At 42.9% G+C, this 27,876-nt stretch overlaps 2 protein-coding genes across 5 annotated transcripts in view; one reads left to right on the top strand and one right to left on the bottom strand.

Moving 5' to 3' along the window:
- Positions 1–1,457: 1,457 nt before the first annotated feature.
- LOC122941387 lies at positions 1,458–12,606 on the bottom strand. Of its 4 annotated transcripts, XM_044298605.1 has the most exons (4): positions 12,410–12,606; positions 10,010–10,031; positions 7,691–8,694; positions 1,458–3,463 (listed from the first exon to the last, which is right to left on the bottom strand). In XM_044298605.1, exons 3-4 carry the CDS (start codon positions 8,414–8,416, stop codon positions 3,455–3,457), a joined length of 735 nt encoding a protein of 244 aa, XP_044154540.1. In that variant the 5' UTR covers positions 8,417–8,694; positions 10,010–10,031; positions 12,410–12,606; the 3' UTR covers positions 1,458–3,454. The 4 variants fall into 3 exon arrangements, 2 of the variants coding, with proteins under 2 accessions (XP_044154540.1, XP_044154539.1); XR_006390444.1 differs by having other exon boundaries at positions 1,458–2,125; positions 3,442–3,463; positions 7,691–12,606; XR_006390443.1 differs by having other exon boundaries at positions 7,691–12,606.
- Positions 12,607–14,053: 1,447 nt separating this feature from the next.
- LOC122942279 (beta-1,3-galactosyl-O-glycosyl-glycoprotein beta-1,6-N-acetylglucosaminyltransferase 7-like) overlaps positions 14,054–27,876 on the top strand; it is an 81,825-nt gene continuing 68,002 nt past the window's right edge. The window contains exon 1 of the mRNA XM_044299798.1: positions 14,054–14,108. Coding sequence (XP_044155733.1) covers positions 14,088–14,108 — 21 coding nt within the window. The 5' untranslated portion in view covers positions 14,054–14,087. The remainder of the gene's footprint in view (positions 14,109–27,876) is intronic.

The raw sequence follows: 27,876 nt of genomic DNA, 5'->3' as shown, positions 1-27,876 counted from the left end.
TACTACCGGGCCCTCAAATATATCACTGTAGGCATGAAGAATTTGCTGTTTTGACAGTGGCCTCGTCAGAGATTTCACTGGCTGACTATCAACATTGTGCAGCTCAGCAGGAATAGTGAACTGCAGCAGTCCCAGGTGCTCACATGTTGAACCAAATAATAGCGGTTTCTGATCAGCTTCCATAATCTCAAAGTGCAATTTGTGCACACAATCTTGTATGCTGCATTTTGTTTGGAAAAGTCCCAATGATTCCAATATTTCCCCTGAATACAGCTTTAATATAGTGCTGCTAGGCTGAAGGGGTGTTTTTGGGCGCCAGTTTCATTTTGTCCTTTAAACTCATTACATCACATGTTGTACCTGAATCCAGCTGACAAGGTTCGATTATATTATTTAAATTGAGGTTTACAAACCATTTCTTGCCTTTACAGCACCAATGAATTCTGAGGAGTAAAGCATATCAGTGCTAAACAATTGTGCATCCTCAGAATCAGGCACTTGCTGAATTGTGTGTAGCTTACTTATACACTGCTGCCCATAATTATTCATACCCCTGGCAAATTTAGACTTAAAGTTACTTTTATTCAACCAGTAAGTAATTTTTTTGACAGGAAATGACATAGGTGTCTCCCAAAAGATAATAAGACGATGTACAAGAGCCATTATCGTGGAAAAAAAAAACATTTCTCAGCTTTTATTTACATTTGAGCAAAAAGTGTCCAGTCTGCCACATACAATGCTGTCTTGACACCTTTTTCTGGGAAGTCTTTATCACCTACTGACTCCAATTAGGATAATGGAATCAACACCTTTTACCCAATGCTGGGTATAATGACCTCTGACCCCATGCTGGGTATAATTACCAGATGTGCATTCAGTTACATATTTATTCCCAGAATTTTTTGTACAATCACTCAGAATTGAGAAAGCTCGTTGGAAGAACAAGTGAAACGTTTTCAAGAAATCTACAGTACGTCCAGTTGCCTTGATTTATTCTTTACAGATACATAACACAGAAGACCAGAAGTCTTCTTCTTTGTCCAGATGAGCTTTTGCAAAGGCCAAGCGAGCTTTTGTGTGCCTTATCTGGAGAAGTGACATCCTCCTTGGTCTGCATTGTGCAGTGTCCGTTGGATTGTCTGCCTTGAGACATTGCCACCAGCAGAGCCCAGATTCATCAGGATGGCCTTGGTGGTGATCTTTGGATTCTATTTCACCTCTCTAACTATCCTTCTGGCCAGCACTTTTGGCTTCCGACCACGTCCTCTGAGATTTTCCACAGTGCGGAACATCTTGTATTTTTTGCTCAAATGTAAATAAAAGCTGAGAAATGTTTTTTTTTCCCCCCCCCACAATAATGCCTCTTGTACATCGTCTTATTATCTTTTGGGAGACACCTATGTCAATTCCCGTCAAAAAAATAATTGCTGGTTAAATAAAAGTAACTTTAAGTCAAAATTTGTCAGGGATATGAATAATTATGGGCAGCACTGTATGGCATGGGAGAGACACACCCTTGCAAAGTGATTTAGCTTATAGCATGCAGTACAGAATTTCCCATATGCAGGGCACTTTTCTTTCACACGTAAATGCAAACTGCCACAATACTTGCATGATCCAGGCATCTGCTCAGGTGAGTTGTGCGAGCGACTCTTGTGTTGAAACTTGTGCTGCTGTGAAGAGGCCATATTGATATTGTCAGTCGTTTTTATCCTGCTCTATAGCTTTCATATGCTTGTCAGTAAGTTCTGCAGTGTGACATATCTCAAGCCGTTTGCAAATCTAAATCGAGTTTCCTCAACAAGTGACGTTTCCTCAACAAGTGAAATGTTTTCAAGAAATCTACAGTACGTCCAGTTGCCTTGATTTATTCTTTACAGATACATAACACAGAAGACCAGAAGTCTTCTTCTTTGTCCAGATGAGCTTTTGCAAAGGCCAAGCGAGCTTTTGTGTGCCTTATCTGGAGAAGTATAATATATAAATCCACGGCACACTCAACCATAATTTAGTTTGAAAAAGAATATCGTATTTTTATTGTGTCCAACACCAACAACATTTAGTATCAGAGAAAACTGAAAAAGCAGGGCCAACGTTTCGGTCCTAACCGGACCTTGGTCACGGCCTGTGGGCAATACAGAGAAATATATAGATACCATCAATAGGTTGTTGGAGTACAATCATCAAACACTGAATAATAATCAAGAAAAGCAAAGAAAAGTAAAAAAGATAAAAAATCCACATAATAAGAAAAAGTCATAACCAGGACAGCTGAATGTATATATATAGTGGTGGGGAAAAAAAGGAGCCCAGGGCGAGGGCGGGCCATGGGATCAAAATCCGCTTAAAGCAATAAAGAGTATCGAATGGATACTAAAAAGTTATTAATGACACCAGGGTCAAAAAGTCCTATGAATATAGGCAGCTATGTATATAATATGAATATAATCAAAAAATGTGCAAATAGGGGTCATACATGACCAGCTATCAGCCATGGAGCGCAAGTAGTCCACCACCAAAATATATATGAACTCTATCATAAGTACAGATTGAAACTTCTAATGCATATCTTATCAGAAGAACCAGGTAATATAACAAAGGAGTTTGCATACATGAGACATTCGAATTGCAGTCCAAGATCAAGATTGAAACAATAGTCAAGTATCTTACCGATGTGCTCAGGAGCTGTGTGTAATCGTTGGTGGTATAGTCTGAACTGACGATGTGTTGCTCATTTATAGTGAGCTAACACGTGGGAAGCGGCGTCTGACATCATCGCGCCGCGTCATCAGATCGCGTCGCATATGTGTGGAACGCAGTGCGCTTAGGTAGTGAGTCATCACTAGGTATCTAGTGTTGCCTAGACGCGCAAATCGGTAGATGGCGCATGCGTGGAAATGAATAGTGATCTCGTCCAAGGGAATACACATAGCTCCAAGACACCGGACAGCAGAGTAAATGGCGGCATATTAATATATAGAATAACAGCGTATACAACGAAATAAACATTATCATCAGATATAGAAGAACTTTGGCAGTGGTTTAAGTATGAATATGATCAGAATTGGCAGATAGTCGAGTTGTTCATTTTCCATAAGGTAAATTATTATTCATCTTGTATCTTGGGATATTGTATTATGTACAATCGTCAAATTGAATTCCGGATCACAGTTCTTCTAAATCACTATAGATGTCTGGATTAGTTACAGAAATAAATTAGTACAAATTAGTATAAGATAATATGAAGATAATATGAGGATGAGGGTAATGTGTATATATGAAATAGACTTAAGTATATTTGTTGTTGGATAATAGACCCAATACAATCTAAAATATCGGTCGCCCTCATTGTCATTATCTAATATCTGTCAACATCCAAAACAGATTAAATCAAGAAATTAGGAATATTAGAACAACATATATTTACGTTTATAGGCCTACCTATACCTAAGTATCAGCGCGTCTGAAGGGAGAGACAGGAGATAAAACAAGAGAAGTATATAATTAGGAAGACAATTATGATCAAGCACTGCATACAAATGAATATATCAATATAAGTATATATAGTTTAGATTAATAGGTCAAACTCACGATTTAGTCCATAAGGTGTAATAGTTTTTAGTTCATAAATCCAGAAGGACTCTCGTTGCCGCAATAGCAGTTTGCGATTGCCACCCCGTCTAGGCATTGGTATGTGATCGATAACCTGGAATTGTAGCTGGCTAACTGTATGTTGTAACTGTAAAAAATGGTGAGGTATGGGGAGTTCCGTTTTTTTACACCTAATGTCGGATTTATGTTTACTGATCCGGTCTCGGATGGATTGAGAGGTTTCACCAATGTATGCCTGACCACATGGGCATTTAATCAGGTATACTACATAAGATGTAGCACAAGAGTAATAGCCTTTAATGTTATATATTTTGCCGGAATGTGGATGAGTGAATGTGTTGCCTTTTTTCACATTGGTACATTGAGCACAATTTAGACAGGGAAACGTCCCATTTTTCCGAGGAGCCAAAGTGGGCTGTATAAATTTGGGTTTTTGTGGACCAATGTCAGCATGAACCAAGGAATCTCTCAGGTTACGGGGGCGCTTGTAACACATTCTCATTGGATAAGAGAATTCTGTAATTTCTGGATGAAATTTTTTGAGCAATGGCCAGTGTTTACGGATGATCTGATGTATTTTTGGTACTAAAGAGTGGTAGGTAGTAATAAACGGTATTCGTGGAACGGGATTGGGTTTGTCGCTAGATCTAACGATGGAGGCCGTCTGTAAAGATATTTGTTTTAGCTCCTTGTCTAAAAGTGATTGCGGATAACCGCGTGTGCGAAACCTTCGAGCCATTTCTTGTAGACGGGTCTCCCTGGTGTGGGATTCACTCACGATTCGTCCGACCCGCATAAATTGTGACTTAGGTAAGGATGTTTTGGTTTTTTGAGGATGATTGCTAGAAAAAAGAAGAAGGGTATTTCTATCAGTGGGTTTCTTATATAAGTCCACTGTAAGTATGCCATCAGTCTTGACTATTAGTGTATCAAGAAAATGAACTGAATGTTTACTGATGGTAACCGTAAATCGTAAATCTGCTGTGATATTGTTAAGAAAGTCAAAAAATTGGTCGAACGAATCGCGGGTACCTTCCCACACCAGGAAGATATCGTCGATGTAGCGGCGCCATATTTTACAATGTTGTTGAAAGGTAGGGTAAGAGTATACATGTGTTGACTCGAAGTTTGCCATGAACGCATTTGCGTAAGGGGGGGCTACATTGGCCCCCATTGCTGTACCCTTCCGTTGTATGTAATATTCGTCCCCAAACATGAAATAGTTACGTCGTAGCACTAATTGTAATAAATCAATGCAGAACTTTTGTTGTATAGGAGATAAAGAGGAGGTCTGAGGGATATTGAAAACAGCCTGTATACCCCCATCATGAGATATGGAGGTATATAGGCTGCAAACATCGAGGGTTGCCAAGAAAGTGTCCTGGTGTAAGGGACCCATAGTGGAGATGATATTGAGGAAATGGCTAGTGTCTAAAAGAAATGAATCGGTTTTTTTAATCAGTGGTGTCAGAATTTTTTCTAAATAAATAGATAAAGGAGAAAGTAGTGAGTTGGTCGAGGCTACGATTGGCCGGCCTGGTGGTTTTTCTAGGTTTTTGTGAATTTTGGGGAGTGTATATAGTACTGGCATCGTCGGGTGATCGTTGTGTAAAAAATCAAATGTGGCCTTGTCGATTATGCCATCTTGTAAGGCAGAATCTAAACATGAATTAATTTCTTTCTGAATTTTGAAAGTAGGATTGGATGAAATTAGCTCATATGTTGCTGTATCTGAAAGTTGGGTTTGAATTTCTTGGATATAATATTTGGTGTCCATCAGGGGCGTAGCTATAAATGCATGGGCCCCATAGCAAAAAAAAATTATGGGCCCCCAGCCCCTACATATCTATCGGGCCTCCCACCACCCCTTCCAGAGCTCCCACCCAAACACCCATCCTAGATCTCCCACCGCCATGAGCAGTTTCACACTTGCAAGTAGTTTCACACTTGTGGCAGGACGGATCCGACAGGCTGTTCAGCCTGTTGGATCCGTCCTGCCGCTATTTCGCCTTGCCGCCACTCCATCCCCATTGACTATAATGGGAACGGGGACAGAGCTCCAGTGCAGCGCGGCAGTGTGCGGTGAAAGGCTGGCGACCTAAAAGTACTGCAAGTCCGACTTTTTTGTCTGGTGACCTCTCACCGCGCAGTGCCGTGCTGCGCCGGAGCTCCGCCCCCATCCCCATTATAGTCAATGAGGACAGAGCAGCGGTCCAGCGAAATAGCGGCAGGACGGATCCGACAGGCAGAACAGCCTGCCTGATCCGTCCTGCCGCAAGTGTAAAAGTACCCTTAGACTGTCATATAAGGGCATTGGCATATACTTCTGCTGTGGGCCACAGCAGAAGTATATGCCAATCGTCCACCAGCAAGGCAGCTGGCACTAGGATCTCCATGTTATTGGTCAGTTAATACATCAGGGACCCCCTGGCATAGCTAAGTGCAAGCTGGGTGATCCATAGGCAGGACTGAGTGGCTGCCCTCATCCACCAGCCCGTCCCTAATGCCAGTCAATACCCCCTTAGGAAATCTCTCATCAGATGTGAGAGCAGCAGCGATCGATCAGCCAGGATTAATGTGCACAGTGGGAGGCCTCCCTTAGGCAAGTGACAAACTGCCCCCCTCATTATTAGGCAAGTGACAAACTCAGCTCTGCTACATCTACAATGAGCAACTACAACAAATGTAATGCCAAACTGCAGTTCCTCTATGTGATGCCTTGGATAGCTTCCACTGGACCCATGGAACTGCAGTTTGACATTACATTTGTTGTAGTTGCTCATTGTAGATGTAGCAGAGCTGGGTTTGTCACTTGCCTAAGATTGAGGAGGGGGGGGCAGTTTGTCACTTGCCTAAGGCCAGGCCAGGGTAATGGGGGCCTCCCACTCAGGCTGTGCACATTAATCCTGGCTGATCGATCGCTTCAGGCCTGCTACTGTGCTGCCTGCAGTCACATCTGATGAGAGTAGTAGTACTAGTACTGGCTGATATTTGTTTCCTAAAGGAGGGGGACGGGTATTGACTGGTCTGGTCTGGGGCTGCTGGGCTTAAGTTATCACTATCTATGTCACCGCCACCGGTGTTCCCACCAGGCGGGTAGGGCCCTGGACTCACTCAGGGAGGGAGTAGGGACAGTCACAGACACTTAGACTGGTCTGGACCGGACCACCAGGACCCTGGTCCGGTCGGATGGTCCGTCCAGCCACTCTCACCTCAGCAGACAGGAGTCAGGCAGCGGCGCAGTCGCACTCGTCGCAGGATCAGCCGCTCAGGATAGGAGGAGGGGAGCTCTCAGCCAGGAGAGGAGACGGAGTCAGTCAGATAAGACAGTGAGTCACTCGCACAGTCACTGGCAGGCAGCCAGCACCGCTGCACACAGTTTCCTCTTTCGCCTTCCGACCTCAACTGAAGCCGCTCCCCCTCCCTCCTCACTTAGCCTGCCCTGCACAGTGCGAGTCACGCACGGCCTCGCCTCCGCTCCGCCCCCTGTGAATCAGATTTCACTCATTTATCAGCTGCGGGCCGTGTTCTCCTGGCTTGAGGGGGCCCCGTGGGCCCCCCTGACTTAGGGGCCCGGTCGCAATTGCGACCGCTGCGACCCCTATAGCTACGCCACTGGTGTCCATCACCACTATGGCGCCCCCCTTATCGGCAGGTTTGATTGTAATGTTAGAGTCATTGGTAAGAGTCATGAGAGCTGTATGTTCAATATTAGATAGATTCTTCGATGTTGGATATGTACCCTTTTTCTGGGCATCTAGTACCTGTCGTATTTCTTTATCAACGAGGTCAATATAGGCTTCGACACTATGATCAGATTTAGGGGGCATGAAAGTGCTTCTGGATTTAAGACCTAGGTGTAATACAGACAGATTATCATGACTAATGGACTTATCAGTAGGGGTTGACAATGCAAAAAACGCTTTTAATCGCAATGAGCGATAAAATCTATGTAGGTCTTGAGTAAGATCAAACTGATGTAAAGAGGAAATGGGACAGAAGGAGAGACCTTTTGAGAGTACCGATATCTCAGCGGGAGATAAGGTTCTAGAAGAGATATTAATGACTAGGTCACTACCTGGGACCTGGTCTGCATTGACGGTATCTCTGTTTCGGCTAGAGTGTCGTCCCCTCCGTATCCTCTTTGTTTTCGGCGGGATCGGTTCCCGCGCCGGTTGAAAAAACGTTGTCTGCGGTAATTTGGTCTTTCGCTGCCCGAGGAGGAGGATGCATAGTCGGCATTGGGATAATGTCCATATGTATTTTGCTCTTGCCATTGCCATCTGTATACGCGGTGTAACTGATAGTCTTCTGTATCACGGATGTATTTGGACCTTTTGGTTTGTTCTATATATTTACGATGTTCGTCCAAGGTTTTTTCAATTTGATTTTTGAGGTCACAGAGCTCCTGAGGGGAAATAGTAGCTGAAAGCTGTGTCTCAATAGCCGCAATTTTATCTTTTGATTCAAGAATAGATTTTTGTAAATAATCTATGCTGAGGACAATAATGTCCATCGAGCATTTATTAAGTATTGTTTCAAATTTTTCGCAGTAATCTTTGTTACTTGGAAAAAGATTCGGTCTAAGATGAACTCTTAGTCCACGTGGTATTAAGGCATTCTTGTAGTATTCAGCTAGAGTAGCACAGTGGAGCTCAGAGCCAATAAGTTTCTTATGCTCCCTTTCAAGGTCTCTAGTTTTAACCTCGCTATGCGAGATATGTAGAAAGTCACTAGAGGCTGTCACTTTAGAGACAATCCCATCAGCTGTAGCGGTATCGTAGGAGAAAGTCGAGGTGGACATAAGGACGGGTGCACAATCCCACAAGGCAATATATATCAAAAAAGATTGGAATGGCACTCTGTTTTATGAGGGGATAGATCCCAAAATGGAGGTGCTCAGCGGAGAGGCTGTTAATGCCACTAATATATAATATATAAATCCACGGCACACTCAACCATAATTTAGTTTGAAAAAGAATATCGTATTTTTATTGTGTCCAACACCAACAACATTTAGTATCAGAGAAAACTGAAAAAGCAGGGCCAACGTTTCGGTCCTAACCGGACCTTGGTCACGGCCTGTGGGCAATACAGAGAAATATATAGATACCATCAATAGGTTGTTGGAGTACAATCATCAAACACTGAATAATAATCAAGAAAAGCAAAGAAAAGTAAAAAAGATAAAAAATCCACATAATAAGAAAAAGTCATAACCAGGACAGCTGAATGTATATATATAGTGGTGGGGAAAAAAAGAGCCCAGGGCGAGGGCGGGCCATGGGATCAAAATCCGCTTAAAGCAATAAAGAGTATCGAATGGATACTAAAAAGTTATTAATGACACCAGGGTCAAAAAGTCCTATGAATATAGGCAGCTATGTATATAATATGAATATAATCAAAAAATGTGCAAATAGGGGTCATACATTACCAGCTATCAGCCATGGAGCGCAAGTAGTCCACCACCAAAATATATATGAACTCTATCATAAGTACAGATTGAAACTTCTAATGCATATCTTATCAGAAGAACCAGGTAATATAACAAAGGAGTTTGCATACATGAGACATTCGAATTGCAGTCCAAGATCAAGATTGAAACAATAGTCAAGTATCTTACCGATGTGCTCAGGAGCTGTGTGTAATCGTTGGTGGTATAGTCTGAACTGACGATGTGTTGCTCATTTATAGTGAGCTAACACGTGGGAAGCGGCGTCTGACATCATCGCGCCGCGTCATCAGATCGCGTCGCATATGTGTGGAACGCAGTGCGCTTAGGTAGTGAGTCATCACTAGGTATCTAGTGTTGCCTAGACGCGCAAATCGGTAGATGGCGCATGCGTGGAAATGAATAGTGATCTCGTCCAAGGGAATACACATAGCTCCAAGACACCGGACAGCAGAGTAAATGGCGGCATATTAATATATAGAATAACAGCGTATACAACGAAATAAACATTATCATCAGATATAGAAGAACTTTGGCAGTGGTTTAAGTATGAATATGATCAGAATTGGCAGATAGTCGAGTTGTTCATTTTCCATAAGGTAAATTATTATTCATCTTGTATCTTGGGATATTGTATTATGTACAATCGTCAAATTGAATTCCGGATCACAGTTCTTCTAAATCACTATAGATGTCTGGATTAGTTACAGAAATAAATTAGTACAAATTAGTATAAGATAATATGAAGATAATATGAGGATGAGGGTAATGTGTATATATGAAATAGACTTAAGTATATTTGTTGTTGGATAATAGACCCAATACAATCTAAAATATCGGTCGCCCTCATTGTCATTATCTAATATCTGTCAACATCCAAAACAGATTAAATCAAGAAATTAGGAATATTAGAACAACATATATTTACGTTTATAGGCCTACCTATACCTAAGTATCAGCGCGTCTGAAGGGAGAGACAGGAGATAAAACAAGAGAAGTATATAATTAGGAAGACAATTATGATCAAGCACTGCATACAAATGAATATATCAATATAAGTATATATAGTTTAGATTAATAGGTCAAACTCACGATTTAGTCCATAAGGTGTAATAGTTTTTAGTTCATAAATCCAGAAGGACTCTCGTTGCCGCAATAGCAGTTTGCGATTGCCACCCCGTCTAGGCATTGGTATGTGATCGATAACCTGGAATTGTAGCTGGCTAACTGTATGTTGTAACTGTAAAAAATGGTGAGGTATGGGGAGTTCCGTTTTTTTACACCTAATGTCGGATTTATGTTTACTGATCCGGTCTCGGATGGATTGAGAGGTTTCACCAATGTATGCCTGACCACATGGGCATTTAATCAGGTATACTACATAAGATGTAGCACAAGAGTAATAGCCTTTAATGTTATATATTTTGCCGGAATGTGGATGAGTGAATGTGTTGCCTTTTTTCACATTGGTACATTGAGCACAATTTAGACAGGGAAACGTCCCATTTTTCCGAGGAGCCAAAGTGGGCTGTATAAATTTGGGTTTTTGTGGACCAATGTCAGCATGAACCAAGGAATCTCTCAGGTTACGGGGGCGCTTGTAACACATTCTCATTGGATAAGAGAATTCTGTAATTTCTGGATGAAATTTTTTGAGCAATGGCCAGTGTTTACGGATGATCTGATGTATTTTTGGTACTAAAGAGTGGTAGGTAGTAATAAACGGTATTCGTGGAACGGGATTGGGTTTGTCGCTAGATCTAACGATGGAGGCCGTCTGTAAAGATATTTGTTTTAGCTCCTTGTCTAAAAGTGATTGCGGATAACCGCGTGTGCGAAACCTTCGAGCCATTTCTTGTAGACGGGTCTCCCTGGTGTGGGATTCACTCACGATTCGTCCGACCCGCATAAATTGTGACTTAGGTAAGGATGTTTTGGTTTTTTGAGGATGATTGCTAGAAAAAAGAAGAAGGGTATTTCTATCAGTGGGTTTCTTATATAAGTCCACTGTAAGTATGCCATCAGTCTTGACTATTAGTGTATCAAGAAAATGAACTGAATGTTTACTGATGGTAACCGTAAATCGTAAATCTGCTGTGATATTGTTAAGAAAGTCAAAAAATTGGTCGAACGAATCGCGGGTACCTTCCCACACCAGGAAGATATCGTCGATGTAGCGGCGCCATATTTTACAATGTTGTTGAAAGGTAGGGTAAGAGTATACATGTGTTGACTCGAAGTTTGCCATGAACGCATTTGCATAAGGGGGGGCTACATTGGCCCCCATTGCTGTACCCTTCCGTTGTATGTAATATTCGTCCCCAAACATGAAATAGTTACGTCGTAGCACTAATTGTAATAAATCAATGCAGAACTTTTGTTGTATAGGAGATAAAGAGGAGGTCTGAGGGATATTGAAAACAGCCTGTATACCCCCATCATGAGATATGGAGGTATATAGGCTGCAAACATCGAGGGTTGCCAAGAAAGTGTCCTGGTGTAAGGGACCCATAGTGGAGATGATATTGAGGAAATGGCTAGTGTCTAAAAGAAATGAATCCGTTTTTTTAATCAGTGGTGTCAGAATTTTTTCTAAATAAATAGATAAAGGAGAAAGTAGTGAGTTGGTCGAGGCTACGATTGGCCGGCCTGGTGGTTTTTCTAGGTTTTTGTGAATTTTGGGGAGTGTATATAGTACTGGCATCGTCGGGTGATCGTTGTGTAAAAAATCAAATGTGGCCTTGTCGATTATGCCATCTTGTAAGGCAGAATCTAAACATGAATTAATTTCTTTCTGAATTTTGAAAGTAGGATTGGATGAAATTAGCTCATATGTTGCTGTATCTGAAAGTTGGGTTTGAATTTCTTGGATATAATATTTGGTGTCCATCACCACTATGGCGCCCCCCTTATCGGCAGGTTTGATTGTAATGTTAGAGTCATTGGTAAGAGTCATGAGAGCTGTATGTTCAATATTAGATAGATTCTTCGATGTTGGATATGTACCCTTTTTCTGGGCATCTAGTACCTGTCGTATTTCTTTATCAACGAGGTCAATATAGGCTTCGACACTATGATCAGATTTAGGGGGCATGAAAGTGCTTCTGGATTTAAGACCTAGGTGTAATACAGACAGATTATCATGACTAATGGACTTATCAGTAGGGGTTGACAATGCAAAAAACGCTTTTAATCGCAATGAGCGATAAAATCTATGTAGGTCTTGAGTAAGATCAAACTGATGTAAAGAGGAAATGGGACAGAAGGAGAGACCTTTTGAGAGTACCGATATCTCAGCGGGAGATAAGGTTCTAGAAGAGATATTAATGACTAGGTCACTACCTGGGACCTGGTCTGCATTGACGGTATCTCTGTTTCGGCTAGAGTGTCGTCCCCTCCGTATCCTCTTTGTTTTCGGCGGGATCGGTTCCCGCGCCGGTTGAAAAAACGTTGTCTGCGGTAATTTGGTCTTTCGCTGCCCGAGGAGGAGGATGCATAGTCGGCATTGGGATAATGTCCATATGTATTTTGCTCTTGCCATTGCCATCTGTATACGCGGTGTAACTGACATTTTGGGATCTATCCCCTCATAAAACGGAGTGCCATTCCAATCTTTTTTGTTATCTGGAGAAGTGACGTCCTCCTTGGTCTGCATTGTGCAGTGTCCGTTGGATTGTCTGCCTTGAGACATTGCCACCAGCAGAGCCCAGATTCACCAGGATGGCCTTGGTGGTGATCCTTGGATTCTATTTCACCTCTCTAACTATCCTTCTGGCCAGCACTTTTGGCTTCCGACCACGTCCTCTGAGATTTTCCACAGTGCGGAACATCTTGTATTTTTGCTCAAATGTAAATAAAAGCTGAGAAATGTTTTTTTCCCCCACAATAATGCCTCTTGTACATCGTCTTATTATCTTTTGGGAGACACCTATGTCAATTCCCATCAAAAAAATAATTGCTGGTTAAATAAAAGTAACTTTAAGTCAAAGTTTGTCAGGGATATGAATAATTATGGGCAGCACTGTATGGCATGGGAGAGACACACCCTTGCAAAGTGATTTAGCTTATAGCATGCAGTACAGAATTTCCCATATGCAGGGCACTTTCTTTCACACGTAAATGCAACCTGCGACAATACTTGCATGATCCAGGCGTCTGCTCAGGTGAGTTGTGCGAGCGACTCTTGTGTTGAAACTTGTGCTGCTGTGAAGAGGCCATATTGATATTGTCAGTCGTTTTTATCCTGCTCTATAGCTTTCATATGCTTGTCAGTAAGTTCTGCAGTGTGACATATCTCAAGCCGTTTGCAAATCTAAATCGAGTTTCCTCAACAAGTGACGTTTCCTCAACAAGTGAAATGTTTTCAAGAAATCTACAGTACGTCCAGTTGCCTTGATTTATTCTTTACAGATACATAACACAGAAGACCAGAAGTCTTCTTCTTTGTCCAGATGAGCTTTTGCAAAGGCCAAGCGAGCTTTTGTGTGCCTTATCTGGAGAAGTGACGTCCTCCTTGGTCTGCATTGTGCAGTGTCCGTTGGATTGTCTGCCTTGAGACATTGCCACCAGCAGAGCCCAGATTTCCCAGGATGGCCTTGGTGGTGATCCTTGGATTCTTTTTCACCTCTCTAACTAACCTCCTGGCCAGCACAGGTTGCACTTTTGGCTTCCGACCACGTCCTCTGAGATTTTCCACAGTGCGGAACATCTTGTATTTTTGCTCAAATGTAAATAAAAGCTGAGAAATGTTTTTTTCCCCCACAATAATGCCTCTTGTACATCGTCTTATTATCTTTTGGGAGACACCTATGTCAATTCCCATCAAAAAAATAATTGCTGGTTAAATAAAAGTAACTTTAAGTCAAAGTTTGTCAGGGATATGAATAATTATGGGCAGCACTGTATGGCATGGGAGAGACACACCCTTGCAAAGTGATTTAGCTTATAGCATGCAGTACAGAATTTCCCATATGCAGGGCACTTTCTTTCACACGTAAATGCAACCTGCGACAATACTTGCATGATCCAGGCGTCTGCTCAGGTGAGTTGTGCGAGCGACTCTTGTGTTGAAACTTGTGCTGCTGTGAAGAGGCCATATTGATATTGTCAGTCGTTTTTATCCTGCTCTATAGCTTTCATATGCTTGTCAGTAAGTTCTGCAGTGTGACATATCTCAAGCCGTTTGCAAATCTAAATCGCGTTTCCCCAACAAGTGGCGGCGTGTGTTTTCATTGATGATACCCAGAACCAGTTTATCACGAATAAGCTTATCTCTCAAAGAGCCATACTCACAGCTTGCAGATTTTTCTCTAAGCCGTGTGACAAACTTGTCTATAGATTCACCGTCTTCTTGCTTGCAGCAAATATATATCTTTCATATATGACATTTTTAGAAGGCCTGAAGAAAGTTTCTAATGCACCCAGGATGGCTTTGGTGTCTTTCTTTTGCTCCTCTGTAAGGTTTAGATTATGCTTGTAAACATGGAGCCATTCACTGCCCATCACTGCTGCAGGCTTCTCCTTTAACCCTGTGGCGAGGCAGTAGTCATCAAACTCTGTTTTGAAGGTGTCCCAGTTATCACAAACATTGCCGCTTACCCTCTTCGGCTCAGGCAGCGGAATGCTGTTAGCGCCATGATGCTGCTATTGCTTGCGTCAAATGCTCAAATCCACGGACAGGAGACACGATCACGCTGCAAGGCTGGCAGGCTCTCAGCGGCAAATGTGCGGAAGCAGCGCAAATCCAGATACTTTTGACACCATGTTTCATGTGATGTAAATAAATACAGCACGCGGGATTACTGCACACGAGCCATGTTGGAAACTTGACATAAAGACAGAAGCAACTGCCACAAACGGAAAACAGGAAACAGGAAGTGGTGCACTAACATAGCATCTGATTGGTGGGGGTTTGACACCCGGGACCCCCGCCGATCAGCTGTTTGAGAAGGCAGCGGCTCTCCAGCAGCGCCGCGGCCTTCTCACTGTTTACCGCTGGCAGTGACGTCATGGCTAGTATCAACTGGCCTGGGCTAGATCATCAGTTTAAACAAACTGCAGAACCCCTTTTAAAGGAGTTTTGTGGGATTTTAATATTGATGACCTATCCTCAGGATAGATCATTAATATCAGATCAGCGGGGGTCCGACACCAGGCACCCACACTGATCAGCTGGTTGAAGAGAAGCTCTGCTGTCCCTTCACGGTTTACATGCTCACGACGACATCGCCTCGGTGAGCGAATCATCCCATTCACTTCTATCGGACAGCTCCTTCCTATTCAAGTGTATACTACGGAGCCATCCCATAGAAGTGAATTGGACGGCTTGTAGCTACACCCGCTCACTGTGGCAATGTCGTCGCGAGCAGGTTAACAACGAAGGGAAGGCTGTCATCACACAGAGGTGGTGCCGGGGGTCAGACCCTTGCTGATCTGATATGGATGACCTATCCTGAGGAGTCATCAATATTAAAATCCCGGAAAACCCCTTTAATCTAGCTAATAATTTGTGTAGGGGTTCATATTTCATACCAGGGGTCCGGGGAGTTACGTATCCAGGTTCCAGCGTTGTCCTGGAAGCTGAACACTGGTCATTCCCTTCCTATTTTCTCCCTTCACTGATTATAGAGATGAGTGCAGGGAGGAGATAGACAGAACTGTGCAGCTGCAAGTGTATGGCTGTTCAGTCCTCTCTGTGATTGGGCAGAGGAACATTCTACCCAATCATTAAAGGGCATCTGTCAGCAGATTTGCACCTATGACACTGGCTGACCTGTTATATGTACCATTGGCAGCTGAAGGCATCTGTGTTGGTCCCATGTTCATATGTGCCCGCATTGCTAAGAAAAATTATGTTTTAATATATGCAAATGAGCATCCCACTTTCCAATACAAGACATGGTAAATTAAATGGTGGCATTAAAAATGCATCCTGTCCCGCAAAAAATAAGCCCTCATATGGCTATGTGAATGGAAAAATAAAAAAGTTATGGCTATCGAAATGTGGGGAGGAAAAAAAAATTCTAAAATGAAAATAGGCCCGGTCTTTAAGGGGTTAAGCTGTGCGGCCACACAAGTTAACGGGCCCAGTAGAGCCCCCATATATGGCAAAGGGAAATTGTTTGTAAATGCTGATGCATCATAGGATATAGTTAAAACGGAAAAATGGGTATATTATACATAGTTTACTGTACAATTTTCTGCTTTCTAGCTGTAGCAAAATTACAACTCTTAGCTTGCCCTCACACCCTGTGGCTTTCACAGCATGTTAGGAGTTGTAGTTTTGCAGTAGCTGAAGAGCCAGAGGTTAGTGATTACTATTGTGAAGCACAAACACAACTTTATACTAAAGTGTACCAAAGGAAGACTCACTGCACCACCTAGTGCCCAAAAGGGTTTACTACAACAGTGCAGATTCACTGAAATCTGACCGCAGTAATCAATGTAATGTTATTTCATTCTAAAACTAAAACAGAGGGGGAGATTTATGAAAACTGGTGTAAAGGCAAACTGGCTTAGTTTCCCATAACAACCAATCAGATTCCACCTTTCATTTACTAAAACAGCTCTGAAAAATGAAAGGGGGAATCTGATTGGTTGCTAGTTTTCCTTTACACCAGTTTTGATAAATATGTATCTAAGGCTATGGTGTGATGGTCTGCTGAGCAGTGTATCTAAGCCTGAGTAAGACTGTCATTTGTTGTACTGTCTCACTCCGGATAGGATTAGATACAGCACACTGTATCACACAATAGCATTAGATACACACACCACTCAGCAGACCACGTTCTGGATGGGAAGATGGGAGTAGGCAGTTGCCAAGTGCATCTAACAGCAGCTTATCTCCTGAGACCAAAAGGATTGGTCATATTGAAAGCCAGCTCCCGGATCCTTTTATCCATTGACCTGTGAGTTGGAATATTCCAATACTCATTAGATGGTTGGCCATTTTCATCAAAATCTGTGGGCTTGGCCACTTTATGGCCACTTTAACCCCTTAAAGGGGTTGTCTCACTTGTGACATTTATGATGTAGAGAAAGTTAATACAAGTAACTTACTAATGTATTGTTATTATTCATATTGCTTTCTTTGTTGGCTGGATTCATTTTTCCATCACATTATACACTGCTCTTTTCCATGGTTACAGACCATCCTGCAATCCATCAGTGGTGGTCGTGCTTGCACAATATAGGAAAAAGCACTAGCCTATGTGGGCTCCCATGGTGTCGGCCACCAGAGAGGCTTACGCTTTTTCCTATAGGATGCAAGCACGACCATTACTGATGGATTGCAGGGTGGTCTGTAACCATGGAAATGAGCAGTGTATAATGTGATGCAAAGGAAGCAATATGGGTAATAACAATACATTAGTAAGTGGCTTGTTAGTTAACTTTCTCTACATGATAAATTCAACTTACTGAAGTGAGACAACCCCTTTAATGACCGGGCCATTTTGAAACTTCGTGACCAGGCTGATTTTTGCTAATCTGATGTGTCATTTTATGTGGTAATAACTTTTAAATGCTTTTACTTATCCAGGCCATTTTGAGAATGTTTTCTTGTGACACATTGTACCTAATGTTAGTGGTAAATTTGAGTCGATATAAACCACCTTTATTTATGAAAACATCCTAAATTTACTGATAATTTAGAAAAAAAATAATTCTAAATCTGAATTTCTCTGCTTTTAAGGCAGGTAATAACAAAATAGTTATTACTTTACATTCCCCATATGTTTACTTTACGCTGGCATAATTTTGTAAATGTCATTTTATATTTTTAGGACCATAGAAGGCTTAGAATTTTAGAAGCAATTCTTAAAATATTTAAGAAAATTTCCAATACCTACTTTTTAAGGTCCAGTTCAGTTATGAAGTCACTTTGTTGGACTTACTTAGTGGAAACCACCCATAAATGACCCCATTTTAGAAGTTGCATCCCTCAAGCTATTCAAAACTGATTTTACAAACTTTGTTACCCTTTAGGTGTTCCACAAGAATTAAAAGAAAATGGAGATTAAATTTCTTTATTTCACTTTTTTGGCAGATTTTCCATTTTAATCCACTTTTTCCTTGAACACAGCAAGGGTTAACAGCCAAACTAAAATCAATAGCTATTACCCTGATTCTGCAGTTAACAGAAACACCACTTTTGTGGTCGTAAACGGCTGTATGGGTACATGGCAGGGCTCAGAAGGAAAGCAGCGACGTATGATTTTTAGATGGCAGATTTTGCTGGACAGGATTTTAGGCACGTCACATTTGAAGCCCCCCTGATGCACCCCTACAGTAGGAAATCTTAAAAAGTGACCCCATTTTGGAAACCACGGGATAAGGTGACAATTTTATTGGTACTATTTTGACAATCACTTGATTTTACGCTTTTTGTGTGGTAAGGTAACAAAAAATGGCTGTTCTGTAACAGTTTTTATCTATTTTTTTTTTTTTTACAGTGTTCACCTGACAGGTTAGATTATGCACTTACTATAGAGCAAGTTGTTACTGACACGTTGATACCAAATATGTCTATTTTTTTCAGCTTATATGTGTCTCCATTTTCTGAAAGCCATATTTTTTTTTGGGGGGGCAGTTGTCTCATGTAGGGGCTTATTTTTTGTGGGATGAGGTGACGGTGGGCTGGTACTATTTTGGTCCGTATTGGACTTTATGATCGCTTCGTATTATACTTTTTGGCAGTTATTTATTATAATTTTTACAGCATTTACCTTAGGGAGTAGATCATGTGATATTTTTATAGAGCAGGTCATTACGAACGCATAAATATCCAATAGGTCTATATTTTTTAATTTATTTAGGTTTTACACAATAAAATAATTTTTGTAAAAAAAATTTGTTTCATATCTCCATTTTCTGAAAGCCATATATTTTTTTCTTTTTGGGGCAATTGTGTCATGTAGGGGCTCATTTTTTGCGGTTTGATTGGTACTATTTTGGGATACATACAACTTTTTTGATCACTTTTTATACCATTTTATGGGAAGTGAGGTGAGCAAAATTGCAATTCCATCATAGTTTCTTTTCCTTTTTTTTTATGGCATTCACATTGCAGGAAAAGTAATGTGATCCTTATAGATCAGGGTCGTTACTTTATAGATCAGGACCAAACTTGTGTAATGTATTTTATTTTTAATCAAATATAAATGTGCGGAAAAGTTTTTTTTTACACTTTTTGTACCCAGATCCACTTGCTTCTTGAAGATCCAGTGTACTTCAATGTATTGTGACTGTACACTAAGGGCTCATGCACACGCATGTATGGGCATGACCGTAGGGCCGCCAGATGCGGATGTGGACCCATTCACGTGTATGGGGTCTGCGATCCGCACCACAAAAACGTAGTGCACACACAACTTTTTTGCGGTGCAGAGACACGGCTAGAAACCCCAAGGAAGCACTCTGTAGTGTTTCTGTGCCTCTGTTTCGCACCACACCTTCCGGATTCTGGACCTATTCAAGTGAAGGGGTCCGCATTCGGGATTGGGTGTAAAAACGTCTGGGGTCCGTACTTTGTGGACCGGATGTTTGCAGGCTGCAATATGGGCCCGGACAGCACAGAGTCGTGTGCAGGAGCACAGAGTCGTGTGCAGGAGCCCTAAGCCTGATCAGGCTCCTGCCTCTGGCAGGACCTGACAGGCTTAGATATCATGGCAAGCCTGGATGCCTGTGAAAGCGTCTGGATACCATGGTAACCATTGGGACGCTGCCACGGTGGCCTAATGTAAAATTAGCCAGATCTCTCAAGTCTTCAATTCATGTACACTAACAGCTTGGCGTTACATTAATTTGGTCGTGGCAGTGCCACAGCAATTTCTTCAAGTGTTCCAGCAGCTGTTTTTGAACCTTACATTGCCAGGCCACAAGTTGCTTGTGCTACCATGAACTGCAGCGTCTCCGGACATGTCTCCTATCAAGTAGAGAGTTATTTTTATATTTATATCTATATATAATTAGTCGGGTCACTAAGAATTGAGAGATTGTAAAAATTTGTACTGTAAATGTTTTGTAGTTTTCCCAATAAATTTTTAAAAAAAAAAAAAAAAAAAAAAAAAAAAAGTAGAGATGTCGGGAACATAAAATTTTCCATTCGCGAACGGCAAACGCTAATTTTTGCAAATGTTCGCGAACGGGCGAACTGCCATTGACTTCAATAGGCAGGCAAATTTTAAAACCCACAGGGACTCTTTCTAGCCACAGTAGTGATGGAAAAGTTGTTTCAAGGGGACTAACACCTGGACTGTGGCATGCCGGAGGGGGATCCATAGCAAAACTCCAATGGAAAATGACATAGTTGACGCAGAGTTGGATTTAAATCTATAAAGGGCATAAATCACCTAACAATCCAAATTTTATTTTTGAACAACGTGGTTTAAAACATCCAGTGTGTGTATACGATCAAGTATGATGTTGTATCGATCAGGTAGTGTAAGGGTTACGCCTGCTTCACAGACATTGACAGACCAAACTCCCCTTTTAATGCACCGCAAACAACTCATTTGCCCAACTGCAAACTTCCCATTTGCACAAGGTTGGATACCAAGCTAGCCATGTCCCGTTGATGTCATTGAAGGTTTCTTCCTCCACCCAGCCACGTACAACACCAAGGGTCCCCGAAAGGTGAATTGAATTGATTTTTCGAACGGGGAGATGGTTAAAAAAATGCTGGCTCCCTCCCCTTTGTTTGAATCCACACCACGGTCACTGCGTCTGCGCAGTGCAATTTACTGTCACACCCAATATGAGTGGTATTTTCTGTAGTACTATTCTCATCAGTTTAATCCCTGTTACGTCCCATATCAGGGATTGCCTTTTGTGAAAAAAAATTTAGGCCGGGTACTGCATTCACAGTGACAGACCAAACTCTGATACACCAAACTGAATTGATTTTAGGAACCGGGAGATGGAAAAAGCAGCTTGGTCGGTCCTCTTACTCCCAAGTCTGGGCACTGCACGTGCACAGAGCAATGTGCTGTGACACCCTATATGAGTGGTGTCTTAACTAGTTCTATTCCTATCAGTTTAATCCCTGTTACGTCCCCTATCCGGGGATGTGTGTCGAATTGATTAATCATTGTCGAATTAACGACATCCTGAAATAATTTTGTTCTGAGCTCTGTACTTGCTTTGTATTGGAATTGATGGGGATTTTTTAAATTGTCTGCATCATTTCTAATAAACTATTAAGAGACTTTTTTTATTTTATGTATTAAAAACCCATACAACTTAAAAAATATATATATGTTTTTTCTATGAAAAATTATCCAGCCGTTCGCTTTTAGTCTGATCATAATGAAGCAACGGCCTTATCTGGGGTGTGGCAACATTGCCAACACACTCATAGAGGTGATGATCGCTTCATTGTGATACGCAAGCCCCTTCACCACAACAAGGTACCGATCACGAAGGGGAATTGACACTTGTATGTGCCTTTTTTTTGTTTTGTTTTTGCAGCCACAGTGCAGCACTAGAGGCCAGAAAAATTAGGTATTGTTGCAGCGGCCGGAAATATTGATGTTTTCCAGGCAGAAAGGTGACTAAAACATTGCGGCTTAAACCCTAGTTTGTGGCGGAGAATTCACGAAAGTCATCCGGTATGCAGACATTGAATACAGCAGCGTGGGGACCATTTTGAGGCCAAGGCATGTCATCAAGCCTTTTGTTAGTCAAACGTATCCCCCACTGTCAGTCCCTTTGGGATCCATGCCTCATTCATCTTAATGAAGGTGAGGTAATCAACACTTTTTGACCGAGGTGACTTCTTTTGTCAGTGACAATGCCTCCTGCTGCACTGAAGGTCCTTTCTGACAGGACACTTGAAGCGGGGCAGGCCAGAAGTTCTATCGCAAACTGGGATAGTTCAGGCCACAGGTCAAGCCTGCACACCCAGTAGTCAAGGGGTTTATCGCTTCTCAGAGTGTCGATATCTGCAGTTGAGGTGAGGTAGTCTGCCACCTGTCGGTCGAGTCGTTCTCTAACGCTGGATCCCGAAGGACTGTGGCGATGTGTAGGACTGAAAAGGCTACGCATGTCCTCCATCAACAACACATCTGTAAAGCGTCCTGTCCTTGCCGCCGTGGTAGGAGGAGTATTACTTTCACCTCTTCCCCTGTTAGATTCCAGTTGTGCTATGACATCCCCCTTATAAGCTGTGTAAAGCATATTTTTTATTTTGGTTTTGAACTGCTGCATCCTTTCTGACTTCCGGTAATTTGGTAACATTTCCGCCACTTTCTGCTTATACCGGGGGTCTAGTATCATGGCCACCCTGTACAGGTCGTTCTCCTTCATCCTTTTTATACGAGGGTCCCTAAACAGACATGACAGCATGAAAGACCCCATTTGCACAAGGTTGGATGCCGAGCTACTCATTTCCGTTCCTCGTCCTCACTGATGTCATTGACGGTCTGTTCTTCCCCCCAGCCACGTACAACACCATGGGTCCCAGATAGGTGACAACGAGCACCCTGGGATGCCTGCTGTGGTTGGTCTTCCTCCTCCTCAAAGCCACATTCCTCCTCTAACTCCTCTTCCTCATACTCCTCTTCCAGCGTTGCCGCAAGTCCGGCAAGCGATGATGACAAGGCTGTTTCTGGTGGTGATGGTGACCACAACTCTTCCTCTTCACGCTCATCTACAGCCTGATCCAGCACTCTTCTCAGGGCACGCTCCAGGAAGAAAACAAATGGGATGAGGTCGCTGATGGTGCCTTCGGTGCGACTGACTAGGTTTGTCACCTCCTTAAAAGGACGCATGAGCCTACAGGCATTGCTCATGAGTGTAACGTGGCAAAAAAAATCCCAGCTCCGCAGAGGCTGTCCTAGCACTCCGGTCATACAAATACTCGTTGACGGCTTTTTCTTGTTGGAGCAGGCGGTCGAACATTAGGAGTGTTGAATTCCAACATGTCGGGCTGTCGCAAATCAAGCGCCTCACTGGCATGTTGTTTTGGCGCTGAATGTCTGAAAAGTGCTCCATGGCCGTGTAGGAACGCCAGAAATGGTCACAAACCTTCCTGGCCTGCTTGAGGACGTCCTGTAAGCCTGGGTACTTAGACACAAAGGGCCAGATTTATCATTAGCTCAAGTCAGAATAATGGAGTGAAAAAGTCAGAAATTTTTGCGTAATCGTTTAAACTGCGCAAAAATTTGTGACTTTTTTCTGCTCTGCACTATGCTCGCCAGTTTTCTGAAAGTGGGCGTGTTTTCTTATGTAAACGAATCTCTAGACAGATTTACTATTGGGACTATTTAACCACTTCAGCCCCGCTAGCTGAAACCCCCTTCATGACCAGAGCACTTTTTACACTTCGGCACTACACTACTTTCACAGTTTATCGCTCGGTCATGCAACTTACCACCCAAATGAATTTTACCTCCTTTTCTTCTCACTAATAGAGCTTTCATTTGGTGGTATTTTATTGCTGCTGACATTTTTACTTTTTTTGTTATTAATCGAAATGTAACGATTTTTTTTGCCAAAAAACTGACATTTTTCACTTTCAGCTGTAAAATTTTGCAAAAAAAACGACATCCATATATACATTTTTCGCTAAATTTATAGTTCTACATGTCTTTGATAAAAAAAAAATGTTTGGGCAAAAAAAAATGGTTTGGGTAAAAGTTATAGCGTTTACAAACTATGGTACAAAAATGTGAATTTCCGCTTTTTGAAGCAGCTCTGACTTTCTGAGCACCTGTCATGTTTCCTGAGGTTCTACAATGCCCAGACAGTAGAAAAACCCCACAAATGACCCCATTTCGGAAAGTAGACACCCTAAGGTATTCACTGATGGGCATAGTGAGTTCATAGAACTTTTTATTTTTTGTCACAAGTTAGCGGAAAATGATGATTTTTATTTTATTTTATTTTTTTCTTACAAAGTCTCATATTCCACTAACTTGCGACAAAAAATAAAAAATTCTAGGAATTCGCCATGCCCCTCACAGAATACCTTGGGGTGTCTTCTTTCCAAAATGGGGTCACTTGTGGCGTAGTTATACTGCCCTGGCAATTTAGGGGCCCATATGTGTGAGAAGTACTTTGCAATCAAAATCTGTAAAAAATGGCCTGTGAAATCCGAAAGGTGCACTTTGGAATGTGTGCCCCTTTGCCCACCTTGGCAGCAAAAAAGTGTCACACATGTGGTATCGCCGTACTCAGGAGAAGTTGGGGAATGTGTTTTGGGGTGTCATTTTACATATACCCATGCTGGGTGAGAGAAATATCTTGGCAAAAGACAACTTTTCCCATTTTTTTATACAAAGTTGGCATTTGACCAAGATATTTCTCTCACCCAGCATGGGTATATGTAAAATGACACCCCAAAACACATTCCCCAACTTCTCCTGAGTACAGCGATACCAGATGTGTGACACTTTTTTGCAGCCTAGATGCGCAAAGGTGCCCAAATTCCTTTTAGGAGGGCATTTTTAGACATTTGAATCCCAGACTTCTTCTCACACTTCTGGGCCCCTAAAAAGCCAGGGCAGTATAAATACCCCACATGTGACCCCACTTTGGAAAGAAGACACCCCGAGGTATTCAATGAGGGGCCTGGCGAGTTCATAGAATAATTTTTTTTGCATAAGTTAGCGGAAATTGATTTTTTTTTTGTTTTTTTTCTCACAAAGTCTCACTTTCTGCTAACTTAGGACAAAAATTTCAATCTTTCATGGACTCAATATGCCCCTCACGGAATACCTTGGGGTGTCTTCTTTCCGAAATGGGGTCACATGTGGGGTATTTATACTGCCCTGGATTTTTAGGGGCCCGAAAGTGTGAGAAGAAGTCTGGAATATAAATGTCTAAAAATGTTTACGCATTTGGATTCCGTGAGGGGTATGGTGAGTTCATGTGAGATTTTATTTTTTGACACAAGTTAGTGGAATATGAGACTTTGTAAGAAAAAACAAACAAAAAAATATATATATTTCCGCTAACTTGGGCCAAAAAAATGTCTGAATGGAGCCTTACAGGGGGGTTGATCAATGACAGGGGGGTGATCAATGACAGGGGGGTGATCACCCATATAGACTCCCTGATCACCCCCCTGTCATTGATCACCCCCCTGGTAAGGCTCCATTCAGACGTCCGTATGATTTTTACGGATCCATGGATAGGATCCGCAAAACACATGCGGACGTCTGAATGGAGCCTTACAGGGGGGTGATCAATGACAGGGGGGTGATCACCCATATAGACTCCCTGATCACCTCCATCATTGATCACCCCCCTGTAAGGCTCCATTCAGACGTCCGCATGTGTTTTGCGGATCCGATCCATGTATCCATGGATCCGTAAAAATCATACGGACGTCTGAATGGAGCCTTACCAGGGGGGTGATCAATGACAGGGGGGTGATCACCCATATAGACATCCTGATCACCCCCCTGGTAAGGCTCCATTCAGACGTCCGTATGATTTTTACGGATCCATGGATCGGATCCGCAAAACACATGCGGACGTCTGAATGGAGCCTTACAGGGGGGTGATCAATGACAGGGGGTGATCAGGGAGTGTATATGGGTGATCACCCCCCTGTAAGGCTCCATTCAGACGTCCGCATGTGTTTTGCGGATCCGCTCCATGTATCCATGGATCCGTAAAAATCATACGGACGTCTGAATGGAGCCTTACAGGGGGGTGATCAATGACAGGGGGGGTGATCAATGACAGGGGGTGATCAGGGAATCTATATGGGTGATCACCCGCCTGTCATTGATCACCCCCCTGTAAGGCTCCATTCAGACGTCCGCATGTGTTTTGCGGATCCGATCCATGTATCCATGGATCCGTAAAAATCATACGGACGTCTGAATGGAGCCTTACAGGGGGGTGATCAATGACAGGGGGGTGATCAATGACAGGGGGTGATCAGGGAATCTATATGGGTGATCACCTGCCTGTCATTGATCACCCCCCTGTAAGGCTCCATTCAGACGTCCGTATGTGTTTTGCGGATCCGATCCATGTATCTGTGGATCCGTAAAAATCATACGGACGTCTGAACGGAGCCTGACAGGGGGGTGATCAATGACAGGAGGGTGATCAATGACAGGGGAGGTGATCAGGGAGTTTATATGGGGTGATCAGGGGTTTATAAGGGGTTAATAAAATAAGTGACGGGGGGGGGGTGTAGTGTAGTGTGGTGTTTGGTGCGACTTTACTGACCTACCTGTGTCCTCTGGTGGTCGATCCTAGCAAAAGGGACCACCAGAGGACCAGGTAGTAGGTATATTAGACGCTGTTATCAAAACAGCGTCTAATATACCTGTTAGGGGTTAAAAAAAAATCACATCTCCAGCCTGCCAGCGAGCGATCGCCGCTGGCAGGCAGGAGATCCACTCGCTTACCTTCTGTTCCTGTGAGCGCGCGCGCCTGCGTGCGCGCGTTCACAGGAAATCTCGGGTATCGCGAGATGACGCGCCGATGCGTCCAGGAGGAACAAATCAACCACCTCCCGGACGCATCGGCGCGTTAGGCGGTCGGGAGGTGGTTAAAAAGTCGCAAAAAAGTCGCAAGTTCAGTGAGGACCATGCTTATCTTATGAGACTTTTTAATAGAACATGCAACTTTTTCATAAAAACGTGCGACTTTTTCGTAAAGATGTGCGACTTTTGTAAAGCTGCTTACTGACGGATAAACTGCTACCATCAAACCACATTTATTACAGTCTTAAAGGGCTGATCATAAATCTGACTTGGCTAAAACTGACTTTAGCCATATGTTAAAGTGGAGTGAGCTGTCAGAGTCGTGATAAATCTGTCCCAAAGCGTTGTACGATGAGATTCAACACATGTGCCATGCACGGCACATGTGACAACTTGCCCAAATTCAATGCCGCCAACAAATTGCTTCCATTGTCACACACCACTTTGCCGATCTCCAGTTGGTGCGGGGTCAGCCACTGATCCACCTGTGCATTCAGTGCGGACAGGAGTGCTGGTCCGGTGTGGCTCTCTGCTTTCAGGCAAGTCAACCCCAAGACAGCGTGACACTGTTGTATCCGGGATGTGGAATAGCCCCTGGGGAGCTGGGGGGATTCAGTTGATGTGCAGCCAGACGCCGCAGCAGAAGAGGACTCAGCCGAGGAGGTTATGGAAGAGGATGGAGTAGGAGGAGTAGAGGAGGTGGCAGTAGGCCTGCCTGCAAGTCGTGGCGGTGTCACCAACTCTGCTGCAGAGCCACGCATTCCATGCTTGGCAGCCGTCAGCAGGTTGACCCAATGCGCAGTGTACGTGATGCACCTGCCCTGACCGTGCTTTGCAGACCAGGTATCAGTGGTCAGATGGACCCTTGCCCCAACACTGTATTCCAGAGATGCCATGACTTCCTTTTCAATCACAGAGTAGAGGTTTGGGATTGCCTTTTTTGAAAAAAAAATTTGTCCGGGTACCTTCCACTGTGGTGTCCCAATAGCGACAAATTTTGTCAAGGCCTCAGACTCCACCAGCTGGTATGGTAAAAGCTGGCGGGCTAAGAGTTCCGTCAAGCCAGCTGTCAGACGCCGGGCAAGGGGGTAACTCTGTGACATTGGCTTCTTACGCTCAAACATTTCCTTTACAGACACCTGACTGTGGGCAAATGAGATGGAACTGCACAAGGTGAGAGGCAGAGTGGCAGGTGGTTGAGAGGGGGCAAGGAGTACAGCAGTGGTTGACGTGGCTGAAGATGCTAGACCAGGAGGAGGATGGTGTCTTTGAGCTTGTGTGCTGCTTCTACTCGTCATCATGTGTTGATCCCATAGGCGTTTGTGATTTGAGATCATGTGCCTTCACAAAGCAGTTGTACCT

The sequence above is a fragment of the Bufo gargarizans genome, chromosome 6 (genome assembly GCF_014858855.1).
Source record: "Bufo gargarizans isolate SCDJY-AF-19 chromosome 6, ASM1485885v1, whole genome shotgun sequence".
In the NCBI taxonomy this organism is placed as follows: domain Eukaryota; kingdom Metazoa; phylum Chordata; class Amphibia; order Anura; family Bufonidae; genus Bufo; species Bufo gargarizans.
The sequence above is the reverse complement of the archived record's forward strand: the minus strand, read 5'-3'. Positions and strand labels throughout refer to the sequence as shown.

Bases quoted from the DNA above. Each gene is read 5' to 3' on its own strand.
- LOC122941387 (XM_044298604.1), bottom strand. From the start codon at position 8,416: ATGTCCACCTCGACTTTCTCCTACGATACCGCTACAGCTGATGGGATT.